This window comes from Brachyistius frenatus, unplaced genomic scaffold, assembly GCF_029030835.1.
Source record: "Brachyistius frenatus isolate BFR_SWC_R1_liver_20210118 unplaced genomic scaffold, ASM2903083v1 Contig_19, whole genome shotgun sequence".
Classification (NCBI taxonomy): Eukaryota; Metazoa; Chordata; class Actinopteri; family Embiotocidae; genus Brachyistius; species Brachyistius frenatus.
The window spans coordinates 1,355,529-1,383,179 of NW_027210618.1; the positions used below are offsets into that span (position 1 = coordinate 1,355,529).

Consider the following 27,651-nt stretch of genomic DNA (forward strand, 5'->3'; position numbering starts at 1 on the left):
CAAGTTAAGGGTACAAAAATAGCCGTTTTTTTTTTTTTTTTTTTTACTTTATTCTACAATATATACATAATATCTGCACTGTTAAATAAACACAGTTTAGATTGTGTTTCATAAATATGCATTACTCTGAAATACTTTACCAGCAGAAGCATACACATAATGAATAATCAGAATGGACTTGTGTGTTACACAACCACCTTGGTAAATTGAGTGTAGCGAAGCATTTAATAGCAAGCAAATCGTTTCTGTACTTCAAACAGTGAACAAAAGACACAGATGCGACTGGTAACACGATACCTAAAGCTCATTGGAGTAAAGTCTATGAAATTATACAGTTTTTTCCTTTGTGGCCTTTTTTCTTTTTGGACTTAGTCCATTGGCCGTAAGGAGGCGAGGGCATGCCTGCTACCGGGCTGGGCAAGTCATCAGTGTAGTAGTGTCTGTGGGGCCTGGGCTGAGGGATGGGTTGACCCAGGAAAAAGCCCTCCTCCTCAGAATCAGAGGAGGAAGAAGAGCACGTGGAGCACCACTCATCATCGTCGCCATACAGTCCCAAGAACCTCCCCATGGCTGGGCCCTGTAGCCTGTAATCTGACATGGCCGCAGGATTGGGGGGACCATTGAAGGCTTGGTGCCCCTTGGGAACAAGGGCATTTCCTCTACGGTCCCCATTGTAGTACATTTGGGCCCTCTCCTTGGGCAGAAGGTTAAGAGCATTGTCGGAGCGAGACTTGCGACTCCGACGCCTCCTGTGGTGGTGATGATGGCGACCGGAGGGAAGTTCCTGGCCCTGCTCCTCAAAGTGGTACACTCTCCGGCGAGTCCGTTCGCTCATAGGGGGATGACGTACTGGGACATCACCGCAATGGCCATTATCCACCACGTCGTCGGAGAATTTGACTTGCTGGGGCCTAGATTGTGAACGCGTCCTTCTGAGGGAGGGGACATGAGGTTTGGGTCTGTCCTCCATGGCTGCTTCCTCCTCTTCTGGAACATTGTCCTCCACCTCCTCCTCCTCCTGCTCAGATGCAAGACTCTTCAAGGAATTTGCACTTCTGTGTAACATAGAAGAGTTGAGGGTTCCCATGTTACTGGTTTTCTCACAGTCTTCGGTCTCCAGTTCATGGAAGCCTTGCAGGGAATATACCAAAGATCTATCTTTACCGTCACCATCTACTGAGGCCCCTGGAGAGGAGAGAGAACAATTATACAATGTTTGCACATGAACTCAAGACTGATCTGACGTATCATGTGTCTACTTACCAGTAATATTGGAGAGAGCAAGTGAGTCCATGGAGTCTCGGACACTCTGATTTGTCTTCTTGAATTCGTCCGTGATACACTCCAAAGAGTCAGTGTACCATTGTGGCTCCTCTCCCTGGAAACCTCCTCCAGCCCCATGATCCAGCTCTAGCTCTTGGATTTTTCTGCTGCTTGCAGGGCCTGGATGGCTACCGTAGGCCGAGTCCCCTAGCCCATCCTGTGACTGTGCCCAGTACATGTCAGCCTGGTACTTCTTACTGGCCAGGCTGCCCCTTTCTCCTCCTCCTCCTCCTCCGCCGCCACCACCACTGCCGGTTTTTGTGGACTCCTGCTTTGACTTGATGTCCTTTTCAGCGATCCAGAAATCTGTGGGTCTGGAGTCATTGGCTTGCTGGAAGACCCCGTGTTCCCCAAACTTTAATAGCAGCTGAGTCATGTAGTCTTCATGCTCAGCCCACTCCTCCTCTGGCTCCTCAGGTGCCTCAGTCTCCTCACCACGGCCCCTCCAGAAATGCTCATCTGATAAGTTCATGTGGGCTAACTTGTTGGTCAGGGTGTCGTCAGCATTTCCACTGAAGCCTGGGAACTTGTAGTTGACAGAGGGCGAGAAGAGGAGCGACTGTCGGCATTGGTCGGCTGAGCGGCTGCTCTTGCCCATGCGCACGCTGCGGCGGGATTCACGTGAGCGTGCTGACTGGAAGGCCGAGTCAGAGGAATCAGAGGCGTGCACGTCTTCCCCGAGACTGCAGGCCTTAGAGCAGTAAATACGACCCTGGTGCGGCAGGAAGGGGCAACCCAGCAGAGAGCTCTTACACTGGGCACAGCTGAAGCAGCTCTCTGTGGCATGCCAGTGGAGCCCGTCATAGGTCATCTGAGCGTGATCGACGCCTGGAAGAGGGGGGGACGTCGAGATCGTAAGCAAGCAATTCAGGGGACTAGGCAATCATCAGAAATGTTTAAGCTCTAGAGAATGATCATCCTTACCGATGTGTTCTCCACAGGCCTCGCAGTATTCCGCATAGAGGGACTCGAAGCAGCCACAGCAGTACGGCCTGCCATCCTTCATGATGTAGCGCTGGCCCCCCAGAACGGTCTCACACTCAAAACAGGAGAAGTGCTTCATGTGCCAATGGCGCCCCTCTGCCTCCGTGCACTCATCAGCAAAGATGATCTGTAGACAAAGATTTTACTGGATGAGCCAAAACAGACATTTTTTTATATTGATACTGGATTTAGTCAAGACCGTAGGACGAATCTTACTGCTATTCCAGAGGAATTTTGAAAGCCCATAAACTTCTGACATGTTTCCTGCGCTACATTGTTTTCTCACTGTATTTCAGTCTTGCGGTTTTACCTCATCGCAGGCTGAGCAGCGTGGTTTGAGTAGCTCAGCATGGTGCCTTCCACAGTGGATCTTTCCATCGTGGTAGAAGTAGATCAAATCCACCAGCAGTTCATGACAAGTGGAGCAGGCAAAGCATGCCGGGTGCCAGCACAGCCCAGGGCTCGCCCTCGAGGCAGACACCGCCATTTCTCCACCGTTGATGTTCTCGCCACACTGCGATATACAGACAGGATTGATTGATTGGTTATAACATCCTGAAAAGATTGTGAAAATGCAAAGTGGCAGTAGTTTATAAATATATTCTGAGGTCAGATGATGTGAATCCTGCAAAGGTTTGGCTTTCGTGTCCAAATGTAACACAAAGCCTGGCCATTAGAAACTACAATATCATGGACCTTCCAAGTTCATTTGCTCTGTTGATGAGGGACGTCTGTGCGTGCCAGCCAGCCCATCAGGTTGTCCAAACTGCAGTCCCAGAGTGGCAGATTTGTTTTTCTTTCCTGCCCGTCTTTCTGACCGATGCATCCTATGATTTATCAAATCAACTATAACGACTTTGAAAAGGACGGACCCTTCAAAAGAGGAAAATCTTGGAGAAGTATGAGTGTCTTGTGAAGAGCTACATCAGTGGGACTATGTTTTGACAAGGTTTATGGGCAGCCTCTGGCTGCTTAACGATCATTGTAAATGCTGAATGAAACACTGCACTGGGTGCTCCAGCCCACTCAACAGACAAACACTTTTTAGTGTGCATGGCTACACATTGTGTATTTAGTGATCTCTTAAATAGCGTGACTTTTTACAATCCTATAGTTGAAAAAGGGTTTTATACTTTAAAAGAATAAGGACTAGGAGCTTGATTTCAAAACAACTTCATCCCACTACCTCTCTCCCAATCCTCTCCATATTGTAAATTATACATGCAAGACGGGGAACGTACATGCTCACAAATGCTGTTCAGAAGATTGCGGGGCAGCAGTTTTATCGTGCCCCTCCCCAAGGCTTCCTTCTTCCTCTGGACACTGAACATATGTAGCTCCTTCTTCTCCTCCTCACTGAGAGACTGGCAATAACGAACCTGTGAAAAGGAGATGATAAGTTATGGACGAGAAGAGCAATTTCACAACTTTTACATCATAAATGGGATTATTACTTTTTTCTAAAAGTCTACTACTAAAAGAAAAACAACTGTGTGAGATATGATGTTTTTTAAGTGACGTTTTCATATTATTTCCCTTGAAAGATCCCATTGCAGCGCTGTCAGTCACTAATAAAGATTATACACTTAGGTAAGTATGAGAGAGGGCAGAGTGCATACCAGAGCATGCTGAGCAAAAGCAACTCTTGACCCTAGCTTGCCCTTCCTACCCCCCCCCCCCACACACACACACACACAACATATCTCCACCCACAGCCCCTGATTGAGAACCTCATTTTTACAACAGGCCTTTTTTATGTTTCCCAAAGCCTTAACAAGAGGGAAAGCAGACGTTTACACAAACAAGGCCTGTGTTTAGAGTGAAATCAGGAGGACGGGCAACAAAGGAAGAGAGACAGCCAAGTCGAACTGTGGTGCCACTGCGGTGGTGGCATCACATAAAGCCTCTTTCAAGCAGCATCCCTCTCTCCCACTGAGCAGGCCTCGTAAAAACCACTGCTATGACAGGAATCCAGCTGGTGGGGGCTCCTGGCAAACATCATAAAATCATCGAGTCAAAAGTCACATTGTGCCCACACTGCATGTCTACAAGATTGTGAAACAAAAATCCCCCAGTGTGATGTCAACGTGAATGCCAAGGGCTCACATCGGTGGGATGGCACGGAGATGGTGAAGCTTTGACACTGTGGGATCAGTGAGCAGCAACAGATACAACTACTCAAACACAACGGAGAGTGGATCTTTCCTGCAGCTTGGGGTGTAAATGAGGGGACCTGCTGGGAGGAGTTTTATGATACTTGCATTTGCACACATGCACACAACATATTCTCACCTCATTATCATGTGGTGGCAGTTGGTAGAGGAGCTGCTTGATTCTGAACTTCTCTCCCAGACTGTTGACATAGGGGATCTTGTCCTCAGGTAGACAGGAGAAATATAACTGCACCTGGAAAGATCGGGGCATCGAGGCATTAGGTACGTTTTAGTGACATTTTCGGAAAATATTTTTAAAACTGAATATATCACACACAAAATATTTTTAGTGGAACTGAAAGGTTCAATAAATCCAACACGAGACAACTGAATCTATTCCAAATGATGCATTTTCTGTAATTTGTGGACATTGTTCTGAGCATATAGTTCTTGGTCCGTCCGTCCCCCCCCCCCCCCCCCCGCAAAAAAAAAAACATTTTTAAACCCAAATTTTCATCCATCAGATTGCAGCGATACATCATTGTTATTATCTTGGACAGAATAGCCCAACTTTTATTAACACAAATTCTTTTCCAAGGAACCAGAGAGCCAACCCATTTATTTGTGATGGGACACATTCTGGGACGGCTATGTGTAAAATGTATGGAAGACTGACTTTGTGGAATCAAAGTCATTTGTTTGAGTTTTTCCAAACTCCCAAATCAGCTTTATTTCAAGAAGGCAAAACATAAGCAGCAATGCTCTTTGATGGTAGCACTGGAGGACTCATTTTCTTCATAAATCTGTACTAAACAAGCCAAAACAGGTCAACAGGTCAAATCAGTTTAACGGTTGTATTTTCCTGGTCATATGTTTGTCTCTATAGGGACAGGACAAAGCAGCCTGTCATGATGGCAGCCTGACCCTCGGGACTGACCACTGAACTTTATGAGGGAGGGGCTATTACAGTCAGCCAGATAAAGAGGTGGGATGTGCTTTTCGTGTGTGTTGTGGGACTTCCTGCAGCTTTGGCCGTCTAGAGAGGGGGTTACAGCAATTTATCCTGACAATCAACCCGAAGCCCCCCCCCCCCTCACCACCATAAATTATGCACATCTTCATGCTGCTATTACCCTCCATCCAGCTCCCTGGGGGCTGAGGAACAGTCAGCGATCACCCACGGCCCTATGTGCCTCTCCACTGTAATGATGACCCATAATGCACGGCTTATTTAGGGAAATGGCCGCAGTAAAGGCATTACAGTTGACCTGTGCATTTCCCAAAAAACAAAAGGCCATGCATGTTTAGACTTTGGGGTTGCTGCAAGCCCATTTCTTCTTGCCCTTCACCTGCTCATTGCTTCCATGTGTGTTGGTTAACAAGGGAAGCGGGATGGAGTGAGAGAGCTAGAAAAGAGAGAGCAATAGGGAGAAAAATGCAGCAGATTTGGGAAAAGTGCCACATCACACTGGCTGCCCTGCGGACGCAACTAACAGCCCTGCTTGTGTTTGTGGAGGAGAAGGCTTGTTAAAAGACGGGCCCCTTGATTCCCGACCCTGCCAGCAGCAGAAGGCTCGACCCACCAAGTCTTCCTCTGAACAGATCTCTCGTAATCACAAGCAGACTTTGCTGTACCGCAGTTTGTAAATAAAAGTACACACATCCTGCCTGTAAGTGGCTGCCTGGTACCGCTTGACAAGTCTGCCTCAAACCAAAAAAAAGACCAAGCATGTTTTATTAAATATGTTGTGTGTCCCGTTGGTGCCATTACAGGCTTTTCTTGGTGTGTTACTCAGTAATGTGCTGAATAGCATTTATCTGGGCCAGGCAAATGGGCTATAGGGGAGTTAGAATCAGGTCAGGGCTGTTTTTATTCCCTGTCAGGAGGATACACCGTCAGCCACCGTGGCGATTCGGGGAAGAAATGATTTGTGAAATAGATACCACAATTAAAGAGAACGTTGTCATGTTGCCAGTCTACTTTGAGCACAAAAGGACCACATTCAAATAGAGCAGGTTTGTTTAAGATGATGAACTGCGTACAGCACTAAGAACAGTCAGTTGTGAGCGTTATTCTGCTTACCTGTTCAGGTCTAAGCCCGGGTGGGACCCAGGAGTATTCCTCCAATGCACAGCCTGAGTCATCATCGGAGGTGGAGCTGCGTTGGAAGCCGGAGGTTAGCTTACTGACTTTCTGCTCCATCATGAAGTCTCGCTGCCGCGCCCCACCCTGGAAGCCAGCGGCCGGCCCTGCTGCGCTCGCCAGGCTCATCAGACTCTCTTTTTACTGGAGGAAGAAAAAAGATGGAAGGAAAGACAGAGAGAGAGGAGAGGAGAGGAACAGGCAGGAGGATCGAAAGATAAGAAAACAAGATGTTTGTTATCAAGCTGATGTTTGACATCAGTCCCTGCATAATACTATCCTCAGTCCATCTAATCTGGCTCTCTCATGTCAGCGCTATTTCACTGAATGTTAACCACCAGCTGAATCACACCATCGCTGCCTCTTTTATGAGGCTAACAGCCCCCCCCCCCCTCAAAGGCCCATTATGGTATCCAAGCAGGCTTTACTTGGTTCACTTCTGGTGATGAGTCTACTACGCAATGACACTCATAAAGAGAACTATACCCTTTCACTGCTAGTGTGGTGGCAGTTAAACATGTGCCCTCCTCATGTGGCTTTTGAGGTTGTGGAGACCATTAGGAAATTCCCGAAGCTCCCTGAGGTGACGTCCGATCTCATTATAGCGACGGTATGCAGTTAGCTTTTCGAATGAATACACAGTGAACTCGAAATTGCTTCTATGTACTCCCAACTTTTAGCCAATGTTCTGCATCAGACGCCACCGGCTAAATCTTTACGTTTCACGTCATCTGTGGAGTTTAAGGTCTGGATGAGTCATCATTTTACCCCGCTGAGGTGCTCCGTCATGCAATGTCCCCAGAGGGGCCACCACATGGGCTCTGATGCTGGCTTGATCAGTTGAGGCTGAGGTCTGTATAAACACAGGCCCAGCCTTAAGAAACGGCCACCATATGGGGAATGTCCACAAGCCTGCTCTCTCCCTTCATCTCCCCTTTTCCCTTTGGACTGTTTGTTTTCCAACCTGCTGCAGTGAGTGTCTGATCACTGTTTCATCTCGGACAAAGCAATGGCAGACAGGTGACGTAGCTGGATAGGGAGGGATGGATAGTGGGGTGATGCGGACGGACTGGGTTGACTGATACTGACAGTGCAACAAGGGGCACAAAATAGAACAGGGAGATCAAAGACTAGGATCGTGTTGATCTGTGTGTGTGGTGAAAATGGTCACTCATGCATTTCTACACATCTACGGTCCTGCAGACATGACAGTGCAGCTGTAGTGACAAAACAGAAACAAAATAAATCTGTACATAGCTGGATAAATACAAATAAAAAAAAAAATCACTACATGAATTTAATCTTTATTGCCAAATGTAACTACAAAGTGAACATACTGTATGCCAATAATGGTCATATTTATAACGAGGCAATTCTAAAACATAGTTTAATAATAGCACAAGAATAGTGAAATTAAATCAGCCAACTGATTCAATGTTTAAATATAATTAGCCAGACTGTCTACAGCAAAACCCCTAAGTTTATATAAAAGATTGCACGCAAGAGTGCATCTTATTACTTCTGTTTATTTGCAAGAACATTTTGTTATGTGTTTTGTGAGAGGAAGAGTGTGTTATTTGTTCTTTCAAAAGTGTCTTGACTTATCCGTTATATGAGGTCTGTAAATTTACAATTAGACAAAGTGGTGAGAAAACGTTCTGTTCTGTGACAAAAGAAAATGCCACCAAGTGTAACGTGTTTATGACATAAACCAATTCAGAAACTGTTCTTACTTGAATTCATTTTGAGTAATTGTTCGTCACCTCCATGTGCTCACGCCCCCCCCTCTATTTATCCCTCCATATCTAACTCCTTCATGGGTCTGGCACCGCTCTGTCCACCGCTCCTAACATCGCTACTAAAAACCCTCAGCTTCTATTCCTGAGCTGCTGTAAGCTTTTTAGGACCGTGTAAACATGGAGAAGATGAATGTGTGTCCAGTTGTGGTAATTTCTCACAGGCCAAGGGGCTCTAGCTGAGATCAAATGGGAGCACGGCCAGCATCCAGCACCCTCCCTCCCCTCCTCCCCCCGAGCAGCCACCCCCTATGGCCGGCAAGGGCACAGAGGGCCACAGAGGGACAGCTGAGAAAACCAGATGCACTCGAGTGCAGCCTTTGAACACAGACGTGACAGTAAAGGGGCCTGAAAATCTGCGCTCTCTCCTTGAATGATATATGTGCCTGGCTGCTTCTGGGAGTGTGCAGCTCCCATACTTGAAGAGGGAATGCACACACATGGATGCAGACAGAAAGACACGGCCTGCTGTGGGCGAAGCTGGTCCACACGAGCGCAAACAGCATTATCAACACCCTGTCAGACTCGGCGGTATGCTCATGTACATACCTTCGTTTTTAATGAGATAGGCATGTCTGTGGATGATTAACTGCTCCACAAGACCCTCGTGGTTGAAATGCACTTATTGTAAGTCGCTTTGGATAAAAGCGTCAGCTAAATGAAATGTAATGTAATGTAACAAGACATGCTAGTCCGGGCAGCTACTGGCTATTCACATCAACTCATCTTCCTGAAGGACAAGCCAGCCATGAGCAATAACTGGCATGCCAACTTAAACATACCTAGTCATAGACTATCAGACTTAACAGTGATGGATAGTGGTCGTAGTGGATTCATGTGCTTTTTGAGAGGAATTTATGACTGCACTGTACCAAAAACTCAGCTTAGGCAAACAGGGTTGTGACATGTCCCATTAAAATGCCTCTAATGTCCTCAACAATGGTGCCTTTGTGTAAGAATCCACTGAAGGCTTGTTCCATCAAGATTCTGTTTATCTCTCTTTAAGTCTTTTTTTCTTCCTGAAGATGTGGTGCGTTATCTCCTCATAAATGAGAGTTAAAGCCCTCAAACCCGGATAACCTGTCCGCAGATGAGAGCAGGGTGAGAAATAAGACCCACTCTTGTTCTATTGGCATCTATTGACTTGCAAATGAGACCAAAATAACCGTCAAAAATGTGGCCTTGTTTGAGTGCAGCTTGGGTTTCATGTGGGAGATGGCTAACTATAGGCAGGTTCAGTCAGGAGCCCAGAGACTCTTTAGCCTCACTCTACAAAAAAAAAATAAAAAAAAAATATGTTTTTTATCAGTCACTCTTGTGCTACATTTGTTAGAAAGATGTTTGCTTTCACATGTTGGCCAAGTATCTGCGAAGACATCTCTCACTGACAAACCTGACTCACAGCAATGTCAGGGTTGTACTTCAGCCAGGAATACGGGATGTACACGGTTAGGCAAAAGCCCCCTTTCTCAAACGAACACATCTGCTCGCATGCTAATTTTTCCTTCAGATGTCATGCAGTTTGTTTCCTCTGACTTTGCCCAGAACGCTTCCTCGACATTGTGAGTGACAGAAGCAGTGAGCCAACTAACCTAACCGTGCTCAGACTGACCAGCCAACTTACTGACTCATCACTCATGCTGGCTTTTAAACTTTTTCTCCTAACAAGGGATCTATGGTTTGTGAGATTCGTTTTTGAAACTCCACCTCTTTCTCACCCCGCTCCCCCTTTCCTGCCCTCCTCCCACACTAGCCAGACCCCTGCAGTCCTGAATGTTTAACAGCCCCTCACTCTTTTGTAAAGGTGCTTGTTAACATGGCTTTGGGAGCTGCAGGCCTGCATATCTGACTGATCTGCCCACAGAGGGCTAGAGGGCGGGTGTGTGTGTGTGTGTGTGTGTGTGTGTGGGGGGGGGGTGCCCCCATCAGACTGTGGCTAAAATGGGGTGACTGGCATGTATGAAAATGTTAATGTCTTGTTACACAAAAGAGGAGGAAATTTAAGTCAAGCCAGGTGAAAGAGGGATGCTCAAACACATGCTTGCTTTGAACGGTCTTCAGTGAATGCAAATCTTTAAAACATCCCACAAGTTATTTAGAATGAATGAAGGGCTTGTGTTCACTTAAGAGGTGCACAATGAAGCTTATTTTCCTACAAGCTCTGTATAACAGAAGCTCAGTGAATGAGTGGGCGCAAAGACGATTCATTAAAGAACAAAATAACCACGCATTTGTATTCTCCCTTAAGAAAGTAGTGTCTGACTCTGTCTTAACTACAGTATAATGTTATTTATCACTCGGTGGAATACAAACCTCTCACAAGACCTCATACTGCAACGGACCAATAAATACAGCCAACAGTGACATTTTTAAATAGTATCCAACAACACTTAAAACAGAGACCCCCAAAATCCAGACACTGGAGCCTTGGCTTTACAACCCTGCAACGAGTGCACAGGAAAAACAAGCAGCTTCTGGTCTGAATTACTGTCTATATTCCTCTAGGAAGTGGATGATGGACATGCACACAACCCAACACAGTGCTCTCTGTCAGTTTGGACCGGCCCGACATGTTTAACTTGGCTTCTGCTAGCTCAGCAATGCAGCGTAGACTCTAGTTGGAGAGAAAAACAAGAAATTCAGTTCAAAGTTTCTGCCTGCTTGAGCGTCAACACAGACATATCAGTTTATTTTTTATGTCAGACAAGACAGAAAAATATGCATATATGTAACATTGCTTTCTCTGTACACACAAATATTTCAAAAATGACGACCTGTCAAGTTTTGGCACTTAATGTTATATCCTTTGTATATATATATAAAAAAAAAAACTATAGTAACTGCTGGCCAAATAAGATTTGTGAGACAATTACATCCTTGTGAGAACCAGAAGCCTCACTTGTAAATCACTGTTAAAGTTATAAGTGAATGATCTTTATATACCAAACATGACTAAGCCAACCGAGCCTCATAAAAACCAAGAGCTGGAAAACAGCACTGAAGATGTTCATTCATATTTTTTTCTCTTCGCACAACATCTGAATGCAGTCAACTTGAAAGGCCAAAGCAGAAATGCTGCCGACCAAAGAACCAAAGCGGGTTTATCCAGTGTCGAGGTGCTACAGGTCCGGACTTTTGGTCAACTTAAGGGGGCCTCCTTTCGGCCGGGGGAGTGTTTTTCCAAGACCAAATGGATGGGAGTGACATCCCCACAGAGATCTACACATTTACATCCGAGTGCATTGAGTCAGCAGACACAGAAGACAATGACACCCTTCACATCACCTTATTTGCAGAAGAGCACTTCTGAAAGCAGACTTTCACTTCAGCAAATATCAGAAATTGCTCCATCTATATGTGTAATACTCTGCATGTTTGCACATCATGCAAAACACAGATTAATAATGAATCTATCCTCATGTTATGCTAAATAAACCAAGAGATTTCACGTACATGTTTAAACTTTTCATCAGACTCCAATGAACTTCAACAGACACATAAGGATGAAGTCTACATGTTTTCCTTAGAGCCTCTCTACAACCCAAAGAAGACTCCTCTGAGGAACCAGTTTACATCTTCAGTCAGTTCCCTGCTGGTCTTACCTCAGTGTAGGCCAAATCTCCTGAGGCGTGCAGGAAAAATAATCTTATCACCACTATAGCCAGTCCTAGATTCTTCTCCAGCCTCTGGCCTCCATATCTATGCAAGATCCTCTGAGCTCTAAAATCCGGGACTGGAGCAGTCAGCCTTCTCTACCGCAGCTGTCAGCGAAGGAGCGGCCCATATCAAAGAGAAGACTGTAAAAAGTCAGGGAGATGTCTGAGTACATGGGAGAGAGTGTTTGAGCGAGGTGTGTGCGTGTGCGTGTACATGAAGGAGCCCGACCAGATGGTCATCCCACCCTTGTCTCTCTCACCCCAGCACTCCTCCCCCCGCTCCCTCGACCCAGCCCTCCTAACCTCAGCCCGGCCCCTTAACCTCAGAGCAGCCAGTCACGGCAGGATACGGCAGAGCGAGGCGTCTCCCCTCCCGCTTACCCTCCCCTCGCACTTCAAACGCATGCTCTCAAATGAGAACCACCAGCACAGCTCACAGGAACTGCGCTTTTTAAGTAGCACATCAGTGATGGCAGAGCTCGTTTTACCACACTAACCGCCCCATATCCACAACAGCTTTCACGTGACCTTTTTTTTTTCTCTTTCCCTATCAACAGTCCAAAGATGTGGGGAGGGTGGTCAATGTTACAGTCAGACGTTGGTTTATCTGGTGGTTTGTCTCTCTTTTCTTTCGCGCTAAAATGTCACTAAGTGATAGAGTGACTACAGTTTTATGACTACAGAGTGATTGTCAGATGAAAATGAAAGAAATATGCTTTATTTATCCTGCAAGCATAATAGCTTCCCACCGTCTACGACATCTTAGATCAGCCTCACAAATAACCCTTCCCACTGAACTGAGCATGATGTCAGCAAGTCTACATGAGAGCAGTTATCAGGCTATTAACATGCGAGTCAGGGAAGTCCTCGCTGGAAGACAAATATTTCAACCACAAAGCTGTTATTATCAGTTTAACATGGTCTGAGTCAGAGTTAAAAATGTCCAACGTCGCTCAAATCAGCTTTGGTACGTCCGGAAAAACACATACATGTAACCTTATCACTGGAATCATAAAGTATATGCTGTATAACATAAAGTGTGTATATAATCAATCAGTATTTTTTTGTTGTGCATCTTCATATTGCAAACATTATATAATTATAACAATGTCGTAAAATGTAATGTCTATTGCAAGAAACATTACAAGAATACAAAAATCATTACAACGAGGGTTTTGAATGTCTCAGACTATTGGCTAATATCCTTTCCGTTTGCCTTTGTTGTGTATCAGGAAGGACAGGAACTTAAATTATCAACATCTATTAAACCCAAATGTACATAATCGCCCATCCAGTGAAGCACCCCGGGAGGACGCAGCTGACCTCTACCTCTCCTTCACCCCTGCAGGAATGTCAGAACGTGATTCTCTTCCTGTTGCCTCAGAAAACAAAAGTGACCAGTTCGGGTCAAATTCTGAACAGTTGCACCTTTTACATCCTTCTCTGGTTGTTTAGTTGCAATGTCAAAGTGTTACTTTCGCCCAAAAGGACAGGTTTACCAGTGGACATAATTGTGCTTCCTTTTCAGTGTTAACATACTTTAAGACTGTAAAACAAAGCACTAGAACATTTTACAAGGAAGCAAGGAATCTATTAAACAGCTAGAATTGCTTTCTTTATAAACACTTTAGTAGCTGCTTGATTTTGTGGATGTAACGTCAGGGCCTAATTCTGTAAACTGTTTTTTTTTTTTTTTTTTTTTTTTTTAAAGTGCAAGGTTTGCAAAGGCCAATAATGTTATGTAGCAAAAGCAGTGACATTGTTTAAAAAAAATATGTCTTCCCTATTTGTATGCACAGTTCTGTCAAACTGTTTGAAGTTGGGACACAATGTCAGTTAAGTGCTCTCGCACTCTCCTTTACTCAGACCACAGATTGTTGAAGACCAAAAGCTCATTTATTTTCTGTGACTGACAGCGTCTAACATTTCTCCATCCTCTACACGCCCACACTCTTCACATTCACACCATTATGTGCTGAAATATCACGGCGTGGGTGGTGAATGGTGGCCGGTATTTAAATGTAAACAAAATGCAGTTTAAAATTGTAGATATACTCTTTAAAAAGTAAGTGAACTTTTACAAAAAAACAACAACATTGGATTTGACTAAAATGGGCATTAACCCCCTGCGTGGTGGACGCACTGTCGAGGTGTGTGGGTGTGCGGACAAAGCCATTGTAGCAGCCAAGGCCAGGGAGGAGAGGCACCCTTTCACAGCAAACTTCAGGCCTTTGTGCTGGTCCAAAAGACTCAGCACCCTGCTCCATTAGCAAGTCTTTGAGAGGAGGGACGACACAATGCCCCCCACCCCACCACCCCCACCAGGCTGGATTCATGAAATGCAAAGCCAAGATGGTCAACTAATCAGCACAAAAGTTGCAGAGCAACATCCTCGCCATTATGAAAAAAGAATTGTTCTTTATTTTCTCAACATGTAAAAATGAATCACCATCTTCATTTAATGCGATACTTTGACATTTTAAGGGATGCTTTGTCTTTTCACAAAGTTTGGACGGATTTCAAAGCTGGACATTTGAAAGATAGCTGAGCAACAGGTTTCAAAGAGGCCACCACAAACTGAAGTTTACATGTGTGGACTTTGACAGTGAACTAAGGTGGACATCTATTCAAAGGCATCAGCGGATTATCTTTAGTCTCTCACACAGGAACTTGTATCAGAATAACAACCCGCTGAGAATCACCGATCGTACCAAGCTAAAGTTAGCAGTAGCTGCCCGCACAGTTCAAGGTTCGCCTCACATAGTTGAATAATATAAAGCTGGACAAGTCTCGCGTCCCTGACCCTTGACCTTAGAGAGCACCAGATGACCCATAAATCTATGACCCCGGGGCTTTACGGCCTATTCCCCTGTCATAGACACAACGACCTGAACAGCATCTCACACCTGGTCTGCACCTTCTCACCGCTGTAAAAGAAGAAGAAGAAGAAAAAAATACGCCCTGTGCTAGCGGCGAGGTAGTCTGTGACCAGCATGCCCTGACAATGACAGGACAGAGATGATGATCATCAGAACCAACGCCCAACGATAAAACTGCATTCTTCTCTGGTCCAAACACGTCCTTGAAGAAGGGAACCCATAAAACCAAGCATCTGCTGAGTGCTACATCTCACAGCAAGCATATAATCCTCGCTGTGACACTAGCATGAATTAAAGCCTGATGTAATCTATTTAAATGAGACAAGTTTCTGTCTTGTCCTAAATTGGGGTACCGCAGGGGGCAAAGGGAAGGTCAGTCTCTAAGTTACAGTCATTGATGACCATTGTTGAGGAGAGCTCTCACTGGTGTGTGAGCTACCTTATAAAAAGTAGGCATTCTCAAGGTTTAAATGACTTGCCAACGGGTATTAGCAGGACACAGGCCCAACAAAAGCTTCAGTTATAAAGGCCAATAAAAGCCTATCACCCTACTGTAACAACAATCCTTTTTACGCCTTGAAAGAGGGAGGAAAAGGTCAACTGGTGGAGCAGTCAGCGCATTGATATTGACTTAGCTAGATTGGCGCTGACAAACTCAGGTCAGACTGTGGGCTTGTTAGTCCTATAACCCTCACATAACCCCTTTTTACTGTTTCACTCTGACACATTGGAGGCAGCTGAGGGCATCTGACCTTAGTTTCTGACAAGAGACATTTGTAAAAATTTAAGAGAAATATCTACTCGCTTGACTCTAAAGATCATGTGTTTCTCAAGAGTGCTGAGTATGAAAATAGAATTTGGAAAACAGAAAGCATTTGAGATTTATTGAACTAAATTGGTAATGAGATATGGTTACATGTGAACTTTTACACCTCTACTGAAAATCTAATTTTCGAACTTGCCAAATAGAAACACAGAAGGTCTCAATGTTTACTTTATAAGTCTATAAGGAGGCGGTCTGGGTTTAATTATTAGATTACAGCATGTAATACTGTTGTATTAAACCAATAACACAATACTCGTTAAGTACTGTAGATGACGTAAGTTTGAATGGTTCTGGTTTTACGAAAGCAATCTCCCAAAACACCACTTATCTACTTGTTTATTTCTACTTTTTATTTCATCTGCTGCAACCCCATTGTGTCATGTATGATGTAATAGAACATGAATGTTCAGTTTCCATGCAGTAACATGCAAAACAAGACGTGCCATATCTCGGAACAAAGCCGGGGGTCAGGGAACTGTTTCTTCACTTGGTCATACGTACACTACTGTGTAACTGCTTTGCCAAACATCGCAGTGGTGCATGATCGGGACGGGTCATATTTCACCCTCAATTTGACACCCTCTCACCTAGTTGTAAAAGCCGGACCTCATTGGGAACAATGGGAAGTGGAGCGACAGAGCTCCCGGGGCTGTTAAAGGGAGGAAGCCCCTTTATTTAAGGACGCTATAACTCAACAAAAGCCTGTGGCTGTCTGCACACAGAGCAGGCTGAGGATGAATGGGCTGCTCTTACACTACACACTTGGACTAACAAAAGCAGTGGATCAGCAAAGGGCAAAGCCTGTCATGTGTGGTCTCCATGGACAAACTGGGATGAATATAGACATAAAATTACCAAACAGCCCTATTTACACCTCGAACCAGTGTGTTCAACCAAGAAGTCGCTGCTTTACCATCATTTTATGAAGCTGTAATGTTTTCCCTATGACCGTGCGAACTGTCAGGTTTTCCATGCCTTCATTTCCATCCTCGTGAAAAGGTTTGATCAACTCTGTTGAAACATGCACCCCATCGACGTCTAGGTTCAACACGTGACGTCTGAGACTTCACTATATTTTCAGTTTATGACCTCATACTTTCGGGGAGTCGAACTCACATGCCCCTTAAACCTCACACCTCACACATCTGGGCTTTACTCCTCAACCTTCCTCTAAGTTCAACAGTATATACTTCACATGGCAGCAGAACTATTTCTTCTGTGTTGCCAGCCTTGGGCTCAAATGGACACGTGAATGAGACCGCCGTAACAAAACAGGCAATACTCGGGCGTGAACGCTGCCGGCCGTTGTCGAAGGAGACGATGCCGTTTTTTTTTTTTTTTAAGAAGAAAAGGTTGACAATTCCCACACGTGGAACATTTTCCTGAACCGAATGGCTTCAAAAGGCAAACCGTGGAATCCAACAATACTCTCAAACAGTTAAGAGCTGCTCAGTCAGAATCCCACTAATGATTAACATTCCTGAAGAAACGCTCTGTTACAGTCTTTTTAGAGCGTTCTAATTAAACACATGCTCCAGTGCCACAGCACAGAGGGAACTTTGACAACTGTGAGCGGGGATGCTTCTTTCCAGCGCTGCTTAATTGGATACAATTTAAGTCATTAAGGTGGTAGTAAAACAGCAGAAAGAGCAGAGGAGAGGCCCAACGATCTCCCCTGTAAGGCTCCCCGTTGCTCTGATGTTGTTGACCCTTTCACCTCCTCATGTGACTCATATTAAAACATACAGAAACAAAATTTCCAGCTGGATTTTTAGTCCGGTCTGAAATGGGCCTTGTTGGCTTGTCTGTTAGATATGTCTAAAATATTCACGTCTTAAGAGGACAAAGACGTTATGCATGTTTGGAAAGCTACATCTTGGGAGGGAAACTTATAGATTTCTTCTGTATGTCCTTTGTGGCTTTATCCAACACTATAAACCAAAGAAACCATCTATCCAACTTTATGTCTCCCTTTACCTCAATGTAGGCTATAGGCTGACTCTTAATATTGATCCAATACCAGTGCTCTGATTCTCCAAATTATATATATATATAGATATAAAAACATAATTCACTGCACTTTTACTTTGGTAATTCTTCTATTTTCCTGTAAAATTTTGAAAATAATCTTTTCTGATGGTCAGATTAGATGATTATTAAGTTTCTGAAGTGGTGCGCAGGATACTGTCTGTCTCGAACTGTGTTTGAAAAAACATAGTCTAAACTTGGCATTAGGTAACATTAGGGCAGGAATGACTTCATCACAAAAACTTTAGTTAATGACCTGCCATGACTAAACTAAATCTCTGCATGCATACTCAGTAAAGTCATACAATTCTGATTTCATTTTAAATGAGTCATTTCTGTGACAAATTCAACATGAAGATGAATGTACCCGTATCACTTCAAACCCAGAGACTTTCCTCATGTGAATTTTGACATGTAACTTTAAAAAGAGTGCAAAGTCTCACTTGTGGTAGATAGTATAGATAAAGTATAGGAGTTGCATGTTAGGCTGTATATATAGTGAGGTCCAATCTGAAGGCCTCTGGAAGGCTCAGTCAGTGTATCTGATATACAGACCAGACATTAGTGCCTGGGATCTGAGTGTGCGTGTGTGCGTGTGTGTGTGTGTGTGTGTGTGTGTGTGTGTGTGTGTGTGTGTGTGTGTGTGTGTGTGTGTGTGTGTGTGTGTGTGTGTGTGTGTGTGTGTGTGTGTGTGTATGTGTGTGCATGCATGCGTGTTTTGGCGTAATGCATGTGTGGAATGGAAAAAAGGACACAACTGGCCGCCTTATCACCCTTCAAATTACGGATACCAGTCCTCCAGGGCAGGGCATATTCTTAGAAACCTTGCATGTAATGTGTCTGTTTCTGTCAGCATCAATGTGTTATTTTTGGCGCTGCTAATACTGAGGTCACTAATGACACCCAACCATTTTCAGCCACAGATCATGTGACAGAGTGAAGGGACACTGCGTTTTATTTGAAAAATAATCGTCCTTTCCATAAAATATGAGCTGCTTTTTTTTTTTTTTTTTTTTTTTAAATCATAAAATATCCAACAAGCTCCCTGAATTATCAGGAGTGTGCGCCTGCCTATGGACAGGACACAAGCACAGCTGTACACATCTGTTGAGCCAGCACTCTTGTTTTCTTTGGGAGCCCAACCCCTAACAGGAAGACAGTGCGAGCATAGCAAACAAAAGTCTGACTCTTTGAACTGGCCTCTCACTAGGGGCTGCCGACAGGTTGTTGTGGCCAAACGAACTGTTCCTGTGTCAGCTCAGTGAGCCCACTGTGGGCCTCAGGCTGCTGCTCTGCAAGACATGTCCTCAGTTGGCCTTTGTCAATATTAACCCATCTGTATGTCATCCAGCAACATTTACCTTCACTGTGATGTATGGCTCTTTCCAACTGATAATAATACATTTCTTCCGTGTGAACAGATTATAAGAGATTACAAGGTAGAAAATACTAAACATGAATCCAGTGTAAACTTTATAAGAGGTATCAGTGATACTCACAGTGAGGGGGGTTGGGGGGGAAGGGGGGAGGGAGAAGGGGAGGGAGGGATGTAACACAAAAATAGCATTAAATTGAGTGTTTAGGAAATCAAAATGAACAGAACAAATAATGTGACTGAACATGTGCTCCAGTCGGTAGCTTTTCAAAAGAAGAATCCCTGCATTCATTTTCTATTATCACATTATTTGTGTCCAGCGCTGCAAAATATAGCTCAACTTAATCCTCCTCACAGCATCACTTAATGAAATGATACATCACCTCAATTCAATTCAGTTAAAGAATGATAGCTCTGCATTTTCACATAATTAAAACCTAAGATGTATTGAAAGCCAAATACAAATATGAATATTCCCTTGCCTTTCACAACACTTACTTGTTTTAAACGCTATGATTAGTTGATTCTGTGGCACTATGATGATACTGCTATATATGTTGTGAACTTCCTCCCTTTTTCTTGTACGACTGCTGTTTGTTGTAAAGCCTACCCTCACTTCAGAACACTAAATCCAACCAGCGCACTAAAACTTGCATAACAATGTGCATAGATTTACAGTAGGTCCAAACTTCATTTTGAACAAATAATAAATGGAATCAAAATGCATGTAATCCTTGGTTTTAAAACATCTGCTTTGATTGAGAGCTGGCTGTCTACCTGTAACCCTGCTGCAGAGTTTCATAATGGTGGAACTATAAATAGATGCTAATAATGTCAGAATTCAGCACCTTTGGAGCCAAACCACTGAAGTGGGAAGAGGCTGAGTGTTTCATTATGAATGTTAAGCATGCGCTGTGTATATGAGGTGGTAAACAGGGCATCCACTATTCTTGGATGGAACATCCTGTTAAGGAATTATCTTTGAATAAACTCATGAAAAACTCTTCCAGTGAAAAATAAAGAGAAGAAGAAACACCTCGTTAAATCATCGGGAGCGGGAAGGAGATAATGTGTTGATTTATTGCTTTATGTTCCTGTTAATCTTCTTATGATATTTTTTTGGAAATACTTTGCATGACTTATAATCAAATTCAGCACTGTGTGATTTGGGAATATGGTCAAACTGTGCATACATTTGTTTCCAAACCAGATTAATGACACAGTAGGCTATGACAGGAGTTTTAATGAGTAAATGTTCTGAGAGGAATATTCTGGCAGACATCCAGCCACTGTCCCCACAGTCTGTAACTGTAACCTTTCAGAAAAATCTGAGGAAATACCTTTGTTGTCGGTCCAAAAAAAAATCCCTTGCCCTGCAGGGTCCATTTTTAAACCCTGTTGACCTTTTCCATATCATCCATGCTCACTGACTCCACCCCTGTGACAATGCTAACAGGAGGAACAAGAGCCACAGGAAGGGGAGAAGGGGAGGGAGTGTGTGTTTTGCATATTTCCAGGCGGGAGTCCGGAAAGCTTTAACTGAATCCCCTGTTGTGCGCTGGGGAAATGAGCTGGGCTTTTTAATGACTATCTCAGGCTAATATGTTTTCTTTTGCTTCTAGCCCTGGGATGCTGTGATGGATTGGATGGATCCCTACAGAAGCGGAGGACAGAGTGAAAACAAGCCCTCCTGCAGGTATCCCTGACTGCGTAACATTGGGTCAGATGAACTTTCCAAACTCTCCATCACTGAGGTTGCTGACATTTATCAGAGACAGACATGTTGATAATAACCGGCTTTGTAACACGACACCATGGTTATTATGCACTACACATCCAAAGCTGAGCATCATGCCTGTACATGGTGGTGATAATGAGACATGTGTGTCGAGTATGACTTTCATCATCGTGGTGGTCTGATGGTCGGTCCCACAATTACGCTGTGTGGTTACCAGAGATCTGCTGAGGCATTAAACTCCAGTGTGTGAGCCAAACCCGTTTTCCTCTAACTTCATGCAGCTCCTAATAAACAAAGTTGTGCCTGCAAGCGCTAAATCACTAACTACCTTTAATCACTTTAGAATAATGCTTAGCATGTGGATCCAATGTGTGCCACCGCTTCAGGCAGATCCCACTGACTCTCATACATGATGCTGTTTGAAAGTAACACAGGGGGAACTTTACAGTATGGCAAGCACAAAGTTATAATCTCTCCGACAGACAGCAACATCCACAATGGTTATCCCACTCTGGACGACCGCACTGTAACAGTGCCCTACATTTGACCATCCAAGCCAGCGTTCATCCAGCCAGGCCCAGTGACCACAGCTTCAGGGACCACCGGCGTTTAAACAAGCCATATTTCATCCGATCTCCTGCCAACCTACCACAAACAGTTTACAGTCAATGGACTCTGCTCTGTGGAGTTTGTCTGTGGCAACATGACTCCATGCCACATCTCCCCATCCAGAGCCATGAAAGACTGGCCTCCTCTGACAGCTCCTCACAACACACGGCCCTGTCCCGCTCCGCTTTTAGCCCTGCTGCGGTGAGCTGGGCCACGTCTGGGGATAAAGGGCTGCCAGAGTGTTTGGCTTGCCGGCGATTTACACGGACGCGAGGGTGATTCATTCTAGCTTTGCACAAACAAGCCTCTGTGTACATTTCACTCACTGGTACTGGGCTTTTAAATCAACAGTGGGAAACGTAGACACACACACACACACACACACAGACATTGGGACTTATATTCTGCTCATTCACACTCAGCTGGATCTCTCCGACACCTAACGACAGTCATACACACACAGAGGTGAACACTTTGTCTCTGTCCATCTCAGACACACGCGACATGCCCCGCTGTTTATGTCTGAAACTGTTTTCATTTCTGTGATTTGTTTCCACCTAAACCACTGTTGCTGTGCTCTAAACTGCATTACTAGGTGCTCATACATGACATAGACCCATCTATATCTGCTGCCCAGACTCAAAACCTCCAGTATTTAACAATGCGCTTTGGTACTCAAATAAACCATCAACATAATCCACATTTATGAAGTGAGTAAACATCGAGTTGGCTGAGAAGGATCAGAACTGTTTCCATTACTGTGTCCAAAAAATTATGATAAGGCCAGAGCTATTTTAATTCCCTCTTGCGCTCACACACAAATCCTGAACAACACACTTTAGAAGTGTTTTCATTCTATTAATGGTACCTTTGATTCACCTCAAGGCTGTGGAAACGAGACAGGAACAAGCAGCGTGTGACATGTGGAACTGCTCCAAAGTCACCTCTTGTAAATCATTTAGTCTATAAATAACATCATGAGAGAATTCTCACCTGCAGCAGATCATTGAAAGTATAAGCTACATCGCCCCCAACACATGCCTTTTCTGCTACATCATGCACACATTAATAGCTGCAGCTGTGAAGTATGAGACCCAGATTTTAGTCTATATAGTGTATATGACACATGTGGTACATCTCATGGCATTCACAGTTAAATAGATGTAAATCATTAATTTGCAATGATAATATGAAACCAGGTCTAAATCTTAGATGTAGGCCTACATGCTCTTATTTAATCCTAGGCTGAACGAATGATCGTTTATGGTTTAAAAGTCAATCAAATGACCCCTCTGACTCCGAGGCAGTGAAGCTGTCAACCTGTATTCTGGCCACTAGGTGACACTACCACCTTGGTTCTGTGCTGTATCTGTCCACCGCACTTACCCACTCACACTCAATCTACTTCTTTGTCTGATCGTTTCCTCTACTGGCCAGTATCCCAAGAATAAAACAAAGAAGGGGAAATGATTTAAAGTGCTGTAATCATGGACGGGAGTGACCAGGTTTTAAAATAGCTTCTGGTACAATTATAGCAAGACTCGGACCTGGGGAGTTACACTTTGAAGTGGCACTGTTGACACTGCAGAACCTACAGTTAATCTTCCTCCTTTGTACTGTCAGAGTCCTCCAATACCATTTATTTAGATGCATATTCACTTGAACTGCCCGCAACCCTTCCATAAGCTCTCAATTTCATATGTCCAAATGAAAAAAAAAAAAGCCATATCCTGCATCTGTCCTTTTACCTGGCTTCAAGCTGAACTGTCCTGGGATCACAGCAGTGCTCTGTGTTCATCAGCTGTGGTTGTAGTGACAGATTTCAGGCCAGTTTAACTCAAGTGGGGTCATTTTGTCAGTCCCAAAGAAGGTATGCTCAAGATTGAAAGGCTTATGGAGATATTGACTGCGGACCAATGAGAGTAAAATATTATTTTAGACAGCTTTGGTTAAATATAACAGTAACTGCTCTCCTGTGTCTCGTAGGTTTTGCACTTTCTGAGGCTGGAAAATGTTTGAAACTTAAGGGTGTGTCATTGGTCTCCAAAGGAAACCCTTTATGGCATGTTTAGCTCTGTGAGAGGTCCACAAGGAGTGATGAATTCACTCAAGCAGCTTGCAGGTTTTTTTTTAATTCACGACATTGGAACTGCTGGAAAAAAGTATGTCTTGGTCTTAAATTCAGATTTAAAACCAGCCATTAAATTTTACAGCAAGACAGAACAGATCACCTTATCAAGGGGATCCACACCGACTCATGGATATTCTCAAAACAAGTTATTCTTATGAAAAATACGTTTCCAGATGTCTTCACTTACTTTAATAAAACTGTAATGACTTCCAAGAATGTTTATTTTTTTGCAGCCGTTCCAAAGTTATCGATCATGGTTAAAATTTAAGAAAGTGAGAGTAACTACACGTACTGTATGTGGCCGAGGTGTGTGACCACCTTCTCTCTCACTAAACAGCACTCTTGACAGCTACGGAGTCTGCAGTGGCGGACAGACAGCGGTCACAGAGCGCCGACCAGTTGTCACCAAAGTGACAGGCGACAGCTGAGTCCATACATCTGGAGGCCCCAGGGACTCCACACTTCCGACGTCTCAGGCTATGTTTTTTTTAGCGTCAGAGAAATGCGGTTACTCTGACTTTACGCGCAGGGAAAGTGGAACGTGTCTCTTTGGAGATGTTGCTGCGTAAAAGCGCAAAGTAGCGTTAGCGCGATTAAAACCAGTATACCGAGTTTTGGGGCTGACAGAAGTAAACATATGGTCTCTACAGAGTATGTGAGTGTTTGAACGATATATAATTGAAAGTGCTGCTTGTTTTCATTATCATAACCACAACACTTAAGTTAAAAGGTCCGTATTTTCTTTGCCACTGCATCTTAAAAATTAAAATGAATTGGCCGTAAAAATCATACAAACAGACAGATGGGACCATCGGTGAAATTGTTTAAAAGCTAGGTAGATTCTTGAGTTAAATACTTTTAATAACCTGGTCCACTCACCTCCAAAAGAGTTCAGTCGCAGTAAACCGAGTATCCAGAACCAATATTCCTGAAGTGAGAGAAGTGATTCACGCTGCGTCTCATTGGCATTAAAATGCAAAGTCCAGAGAGAGCGCACCGCTGTGCCGCAAAGCTGAGCTGTGCAAAGTGATAAGCTTAAACCCCAGATACTGGCTGCATTGGAGAGGAGAGCTGAGAGAGAGAGCCTGGTCTGACTTCACCCACTGTCACCACATCTCAGTCATTTCAACGGTGCACGGTGCGCTATGGTTCTCCTCTCGGCGGTCACAGTGAAATGACATTAGCGCTGCTCCCTGCCTATTGGCTTAAACAAGAAGCCCCCACCAATCCTGGAGAGACGGACTAGTGCTCCTGAGAGTTTCACTCCTGCTGCTGCAGTGGAACTGTTAATTTAAGTGGGTGAAAACTACTGAGTCACTTTTGTTGACTTCATAGAATGTCTTTACCTATATATTAACTTTTTGCTTAGCCTATATGAACCAATAAAAAAAACATTTTTTAAAAAAAATTGTAACATTTCTCTACAAATAATAATTAATGTGCATCAATTCAACAACAAAGAAATAGACAGTGCACTACAATTTTCACCAGGTGTAGAAATGTGATCTTTTTTGCAAACCTATTTGTTCCTTTTGCCACCAATATCAAATGTTCACAATGTGCTTTATGTTCTCCCACACAGAATTTGTAACACTACTCCTCTTTGCAGTGCATGAAAGGTAAGTCTATATGCATCCACTGAAAAGAGGCTTGTCCTGCTGTCTATTGAGTCAGACAAAATGCTCTGGGATAATCAAAGATTCAACAAGAACAGCCACCACCCATACACTGGTGCAGGACCATAACACAACAGTAAAAATCACACAAAAGGTTGTTATGTGTATTAAATTTGCTTCCACATTAAGTGACATTTTTGTTAATTTAATGCCATCATGTACATATTGGGGATTCTGGACAACCGTCATGCAAATTCATTTATGTGCTGACAACTTATATAAAACCAAGATGTGTTTTTTTTGACTGGAGAACATTAAAGGAGAGCCCTGACCTGCTGTGACCCAGAAAAGGCCTCTCCGTGACATTAAGAGTGACACCGCGTCTCCAAACAATTCAACCAAATCTGGATCATTTGTCGCATTTGAAATCGGGGTCTTAAAAGGTTTTTGAAACTCTGCCCTCTTTTTGAAACATGACCTCAGACGTCTGAAACGTGAAACATAAATGTGACAAAATGGTTCCATGTAATTGAGTGCCCTTTGACCTTTAAGGCTCTCTCTCTCTCTGTCATTGGAAAGACACTACATCTGTGGCTGACCTGGGTTACGACCTTAGTGACCATCACATAGATCTGACAGTGTGGATGCATCTTAAGTGAGAACAGGTTTAGTGAGCTCAGAGGGGTCAGTCGGTCTCTACACAGCCTTGTCTTTATGCAGTGAAACACGGCACTGTGCCTGATCTTATGTGGACCAGATGGATATACATTAAGCTTCACTGCAACCACTCACTGTCTTCTTATCAGAGCTGCAGATATGAAGATAATTCATAGACCTCACGCTAATCTAAATGAGCTATAAGATGAATAGTACCCTTAATTAACCCGTCACATCACCTCACAGACACATTAAAGAAACCTTAAAATATGTCCCTTTCTTCTTTTTTTTGTAATGTGTCTCATTTTAGCATCAGAACTCATTTTAAGACTCTTAGTTATATTTAGAGATATTTGACCCATTTCTGTTCTGTATTTGCCTGTTTCATATTTTAAAACTATACTGAAAAGAAGTTAGAAAAAAGACACAACTCTGCTGGCAACATCTTGAAGTGAGGAAACATACGATTATTTTGAGGAGCCTTTTTGCCTCAGACTAGAATGTCGAACTGGCAAGACCTGAATGTTAAAGTCTCTCTTGACTTATCTTGTCTCCATCTTATCTAATGAGATATTTATGGCAGTGTTGTAAAACAAACACACACACACACACACACACACGCACACACACACACACACACACACACACACACACACACACACACACACACACACACACACACACACACACACACAAACACAAACACACAAACACAGAGCAGCATCACTTACATGACTTTGGACCATAAAGATGATCGACATACTTTCCAGCATGTCTCACCAGATGTTGCACGTGACTTATTTTTCCCTGCTGATTTTAATAACATAGAACTTGATTCTGATTGCTGTGTATCAAATGTAATTTTGGTGAATTGCTGAGCATCAGGGCATCAGACGGTCAACTTTTCTTCCCCGTCGCTGCTGTTTTGTATTTGTCTTGCTGTGTGACAGAGCAGCAGTGAGTGTGTTGGTAAAACAATGAATTCCTTTAACAAGACTAGGAACTTGAAACATCATTAAAATGTCCTTTGTTGACAGATGTTATTTTCTTCTTTGTAAATCCTACTCGGTCTTATATGTCGACACGCCTATATTTTTGACTTTCCACTTACTTTTTCCTTTTTGCACTTTTCTGTCTGTCAATTAATTATTGAAAGAAAACTCGCAGTGTGAATCTAGGGGTTTTCAACTGTGCAGAGACAAGATGTGCTGAGATAATGGAGCACGTCTAAAAGTCAGGCCGCTCACTTGGAGACTCAGTTTTTTAAGCTTAAGGGGATTCTGCATTCAGCTATAGTGAGTCCCAGCTGCATGTATATTTAATGCTCAGGAAGTGTAAATGCATCTGGCAGAATAGTCTACAGTGGCATAGATTCAAGAAGTTTTACTACGAGAGTTGTTTGATATTTGGCCCTGAAATTGCAGTAATTAAGCTGTCGAGCAGATACAAGTCTCTAATGCAGCACCTCAAGTCACAAACAGTGATGTAGTTGTAACGTTGGCTGCCAGGTTGGATGAGGATATTTTCTGGAGTGTTAGCGCCGTCTTAATCAAGTGGCTTGCTCTGCTTTTCATGTTTGCTCTGCTTTTTATGTGTGGCTGCATGTTTGTTTGGGCTCAGGGTGAATGAAAATGAAGCTGCAGCGCATGTGTCAACTAATTTTGCTGAGATCGTGTCTCTCTTTTTTCAATTATGCAAGTTACGACTTCCTGTAGCCTGCTGGGGTATTTGCATAGT

General features: G+C 43.6%; 1 protein-coding gene across 2 annotated transcripts; it reads right to left on the bottom strand.

Annotated features, from left to right (window-relative positions):
- Positions 1-25: 25 nt before the first annotated feature.
- On the bottom strand, positions 26-24,807 carry prickle1a (prickle homolog 1a). 2 transcript variants are annotated; one of them, XM_069695258.1, is made up of 8 exons: positions 24,521-24,807; positions 6,544-6,747; positions 4,600-4,713; positions 3,549-3,686; positions 2,618-2,821; positions 2,248-2,434; positions 1,264-2,151; positions 26-1,185 (listed from the first exon to the last, which is right to left on the bottom strand). In XM_069695258.1, exons 2-8 carry the CDS (start codon positions 6,730-6,732, stop codon positions 320-322), a joined length of 2,586 nt encoding a protein of 861 aa, XP_069551359.1. In that variant the 5' UTR covers positions 6,733-6,747; positions 24,521-24,807; the 3' UTR covers positions 26-319. The 2 variants fall into 2 exon arrangements, with proteins under 2 accessions (XP_069551359.1, XP_069551360.1); XM_069695259.1 differs by lacking the exon at positions 24,521-24,807 and adding an exon at positions 12,002-12,281.
- Between the last annotated feature and the right edge of the window lie 2,844 nt (positions 24,808-27,651).

Coding starts and splice junctions, on each gene's coding strand:
- prickle1a (XM_069695258.1), bottom strand. CDS start 6,732: ATGAGCCTGGCGAGCGCAGCAGGGCCGGCCGCTGGCTTCCAGGGTGGG. Junction 4,714..6,543: donor CCGGGCTTAGACCTGAACAG/GTAAGCAGAATA, acceptor CGATCTTTCCAG/GTGCAGTTATATTTCTCCTG. Junction 3,687..4,599: donor TGCCACCACATGATAATGAG/GTGAGAATATGT, acceptor TCCTTTTCACAG/GTTCGTTATTGCCAGTCTCT.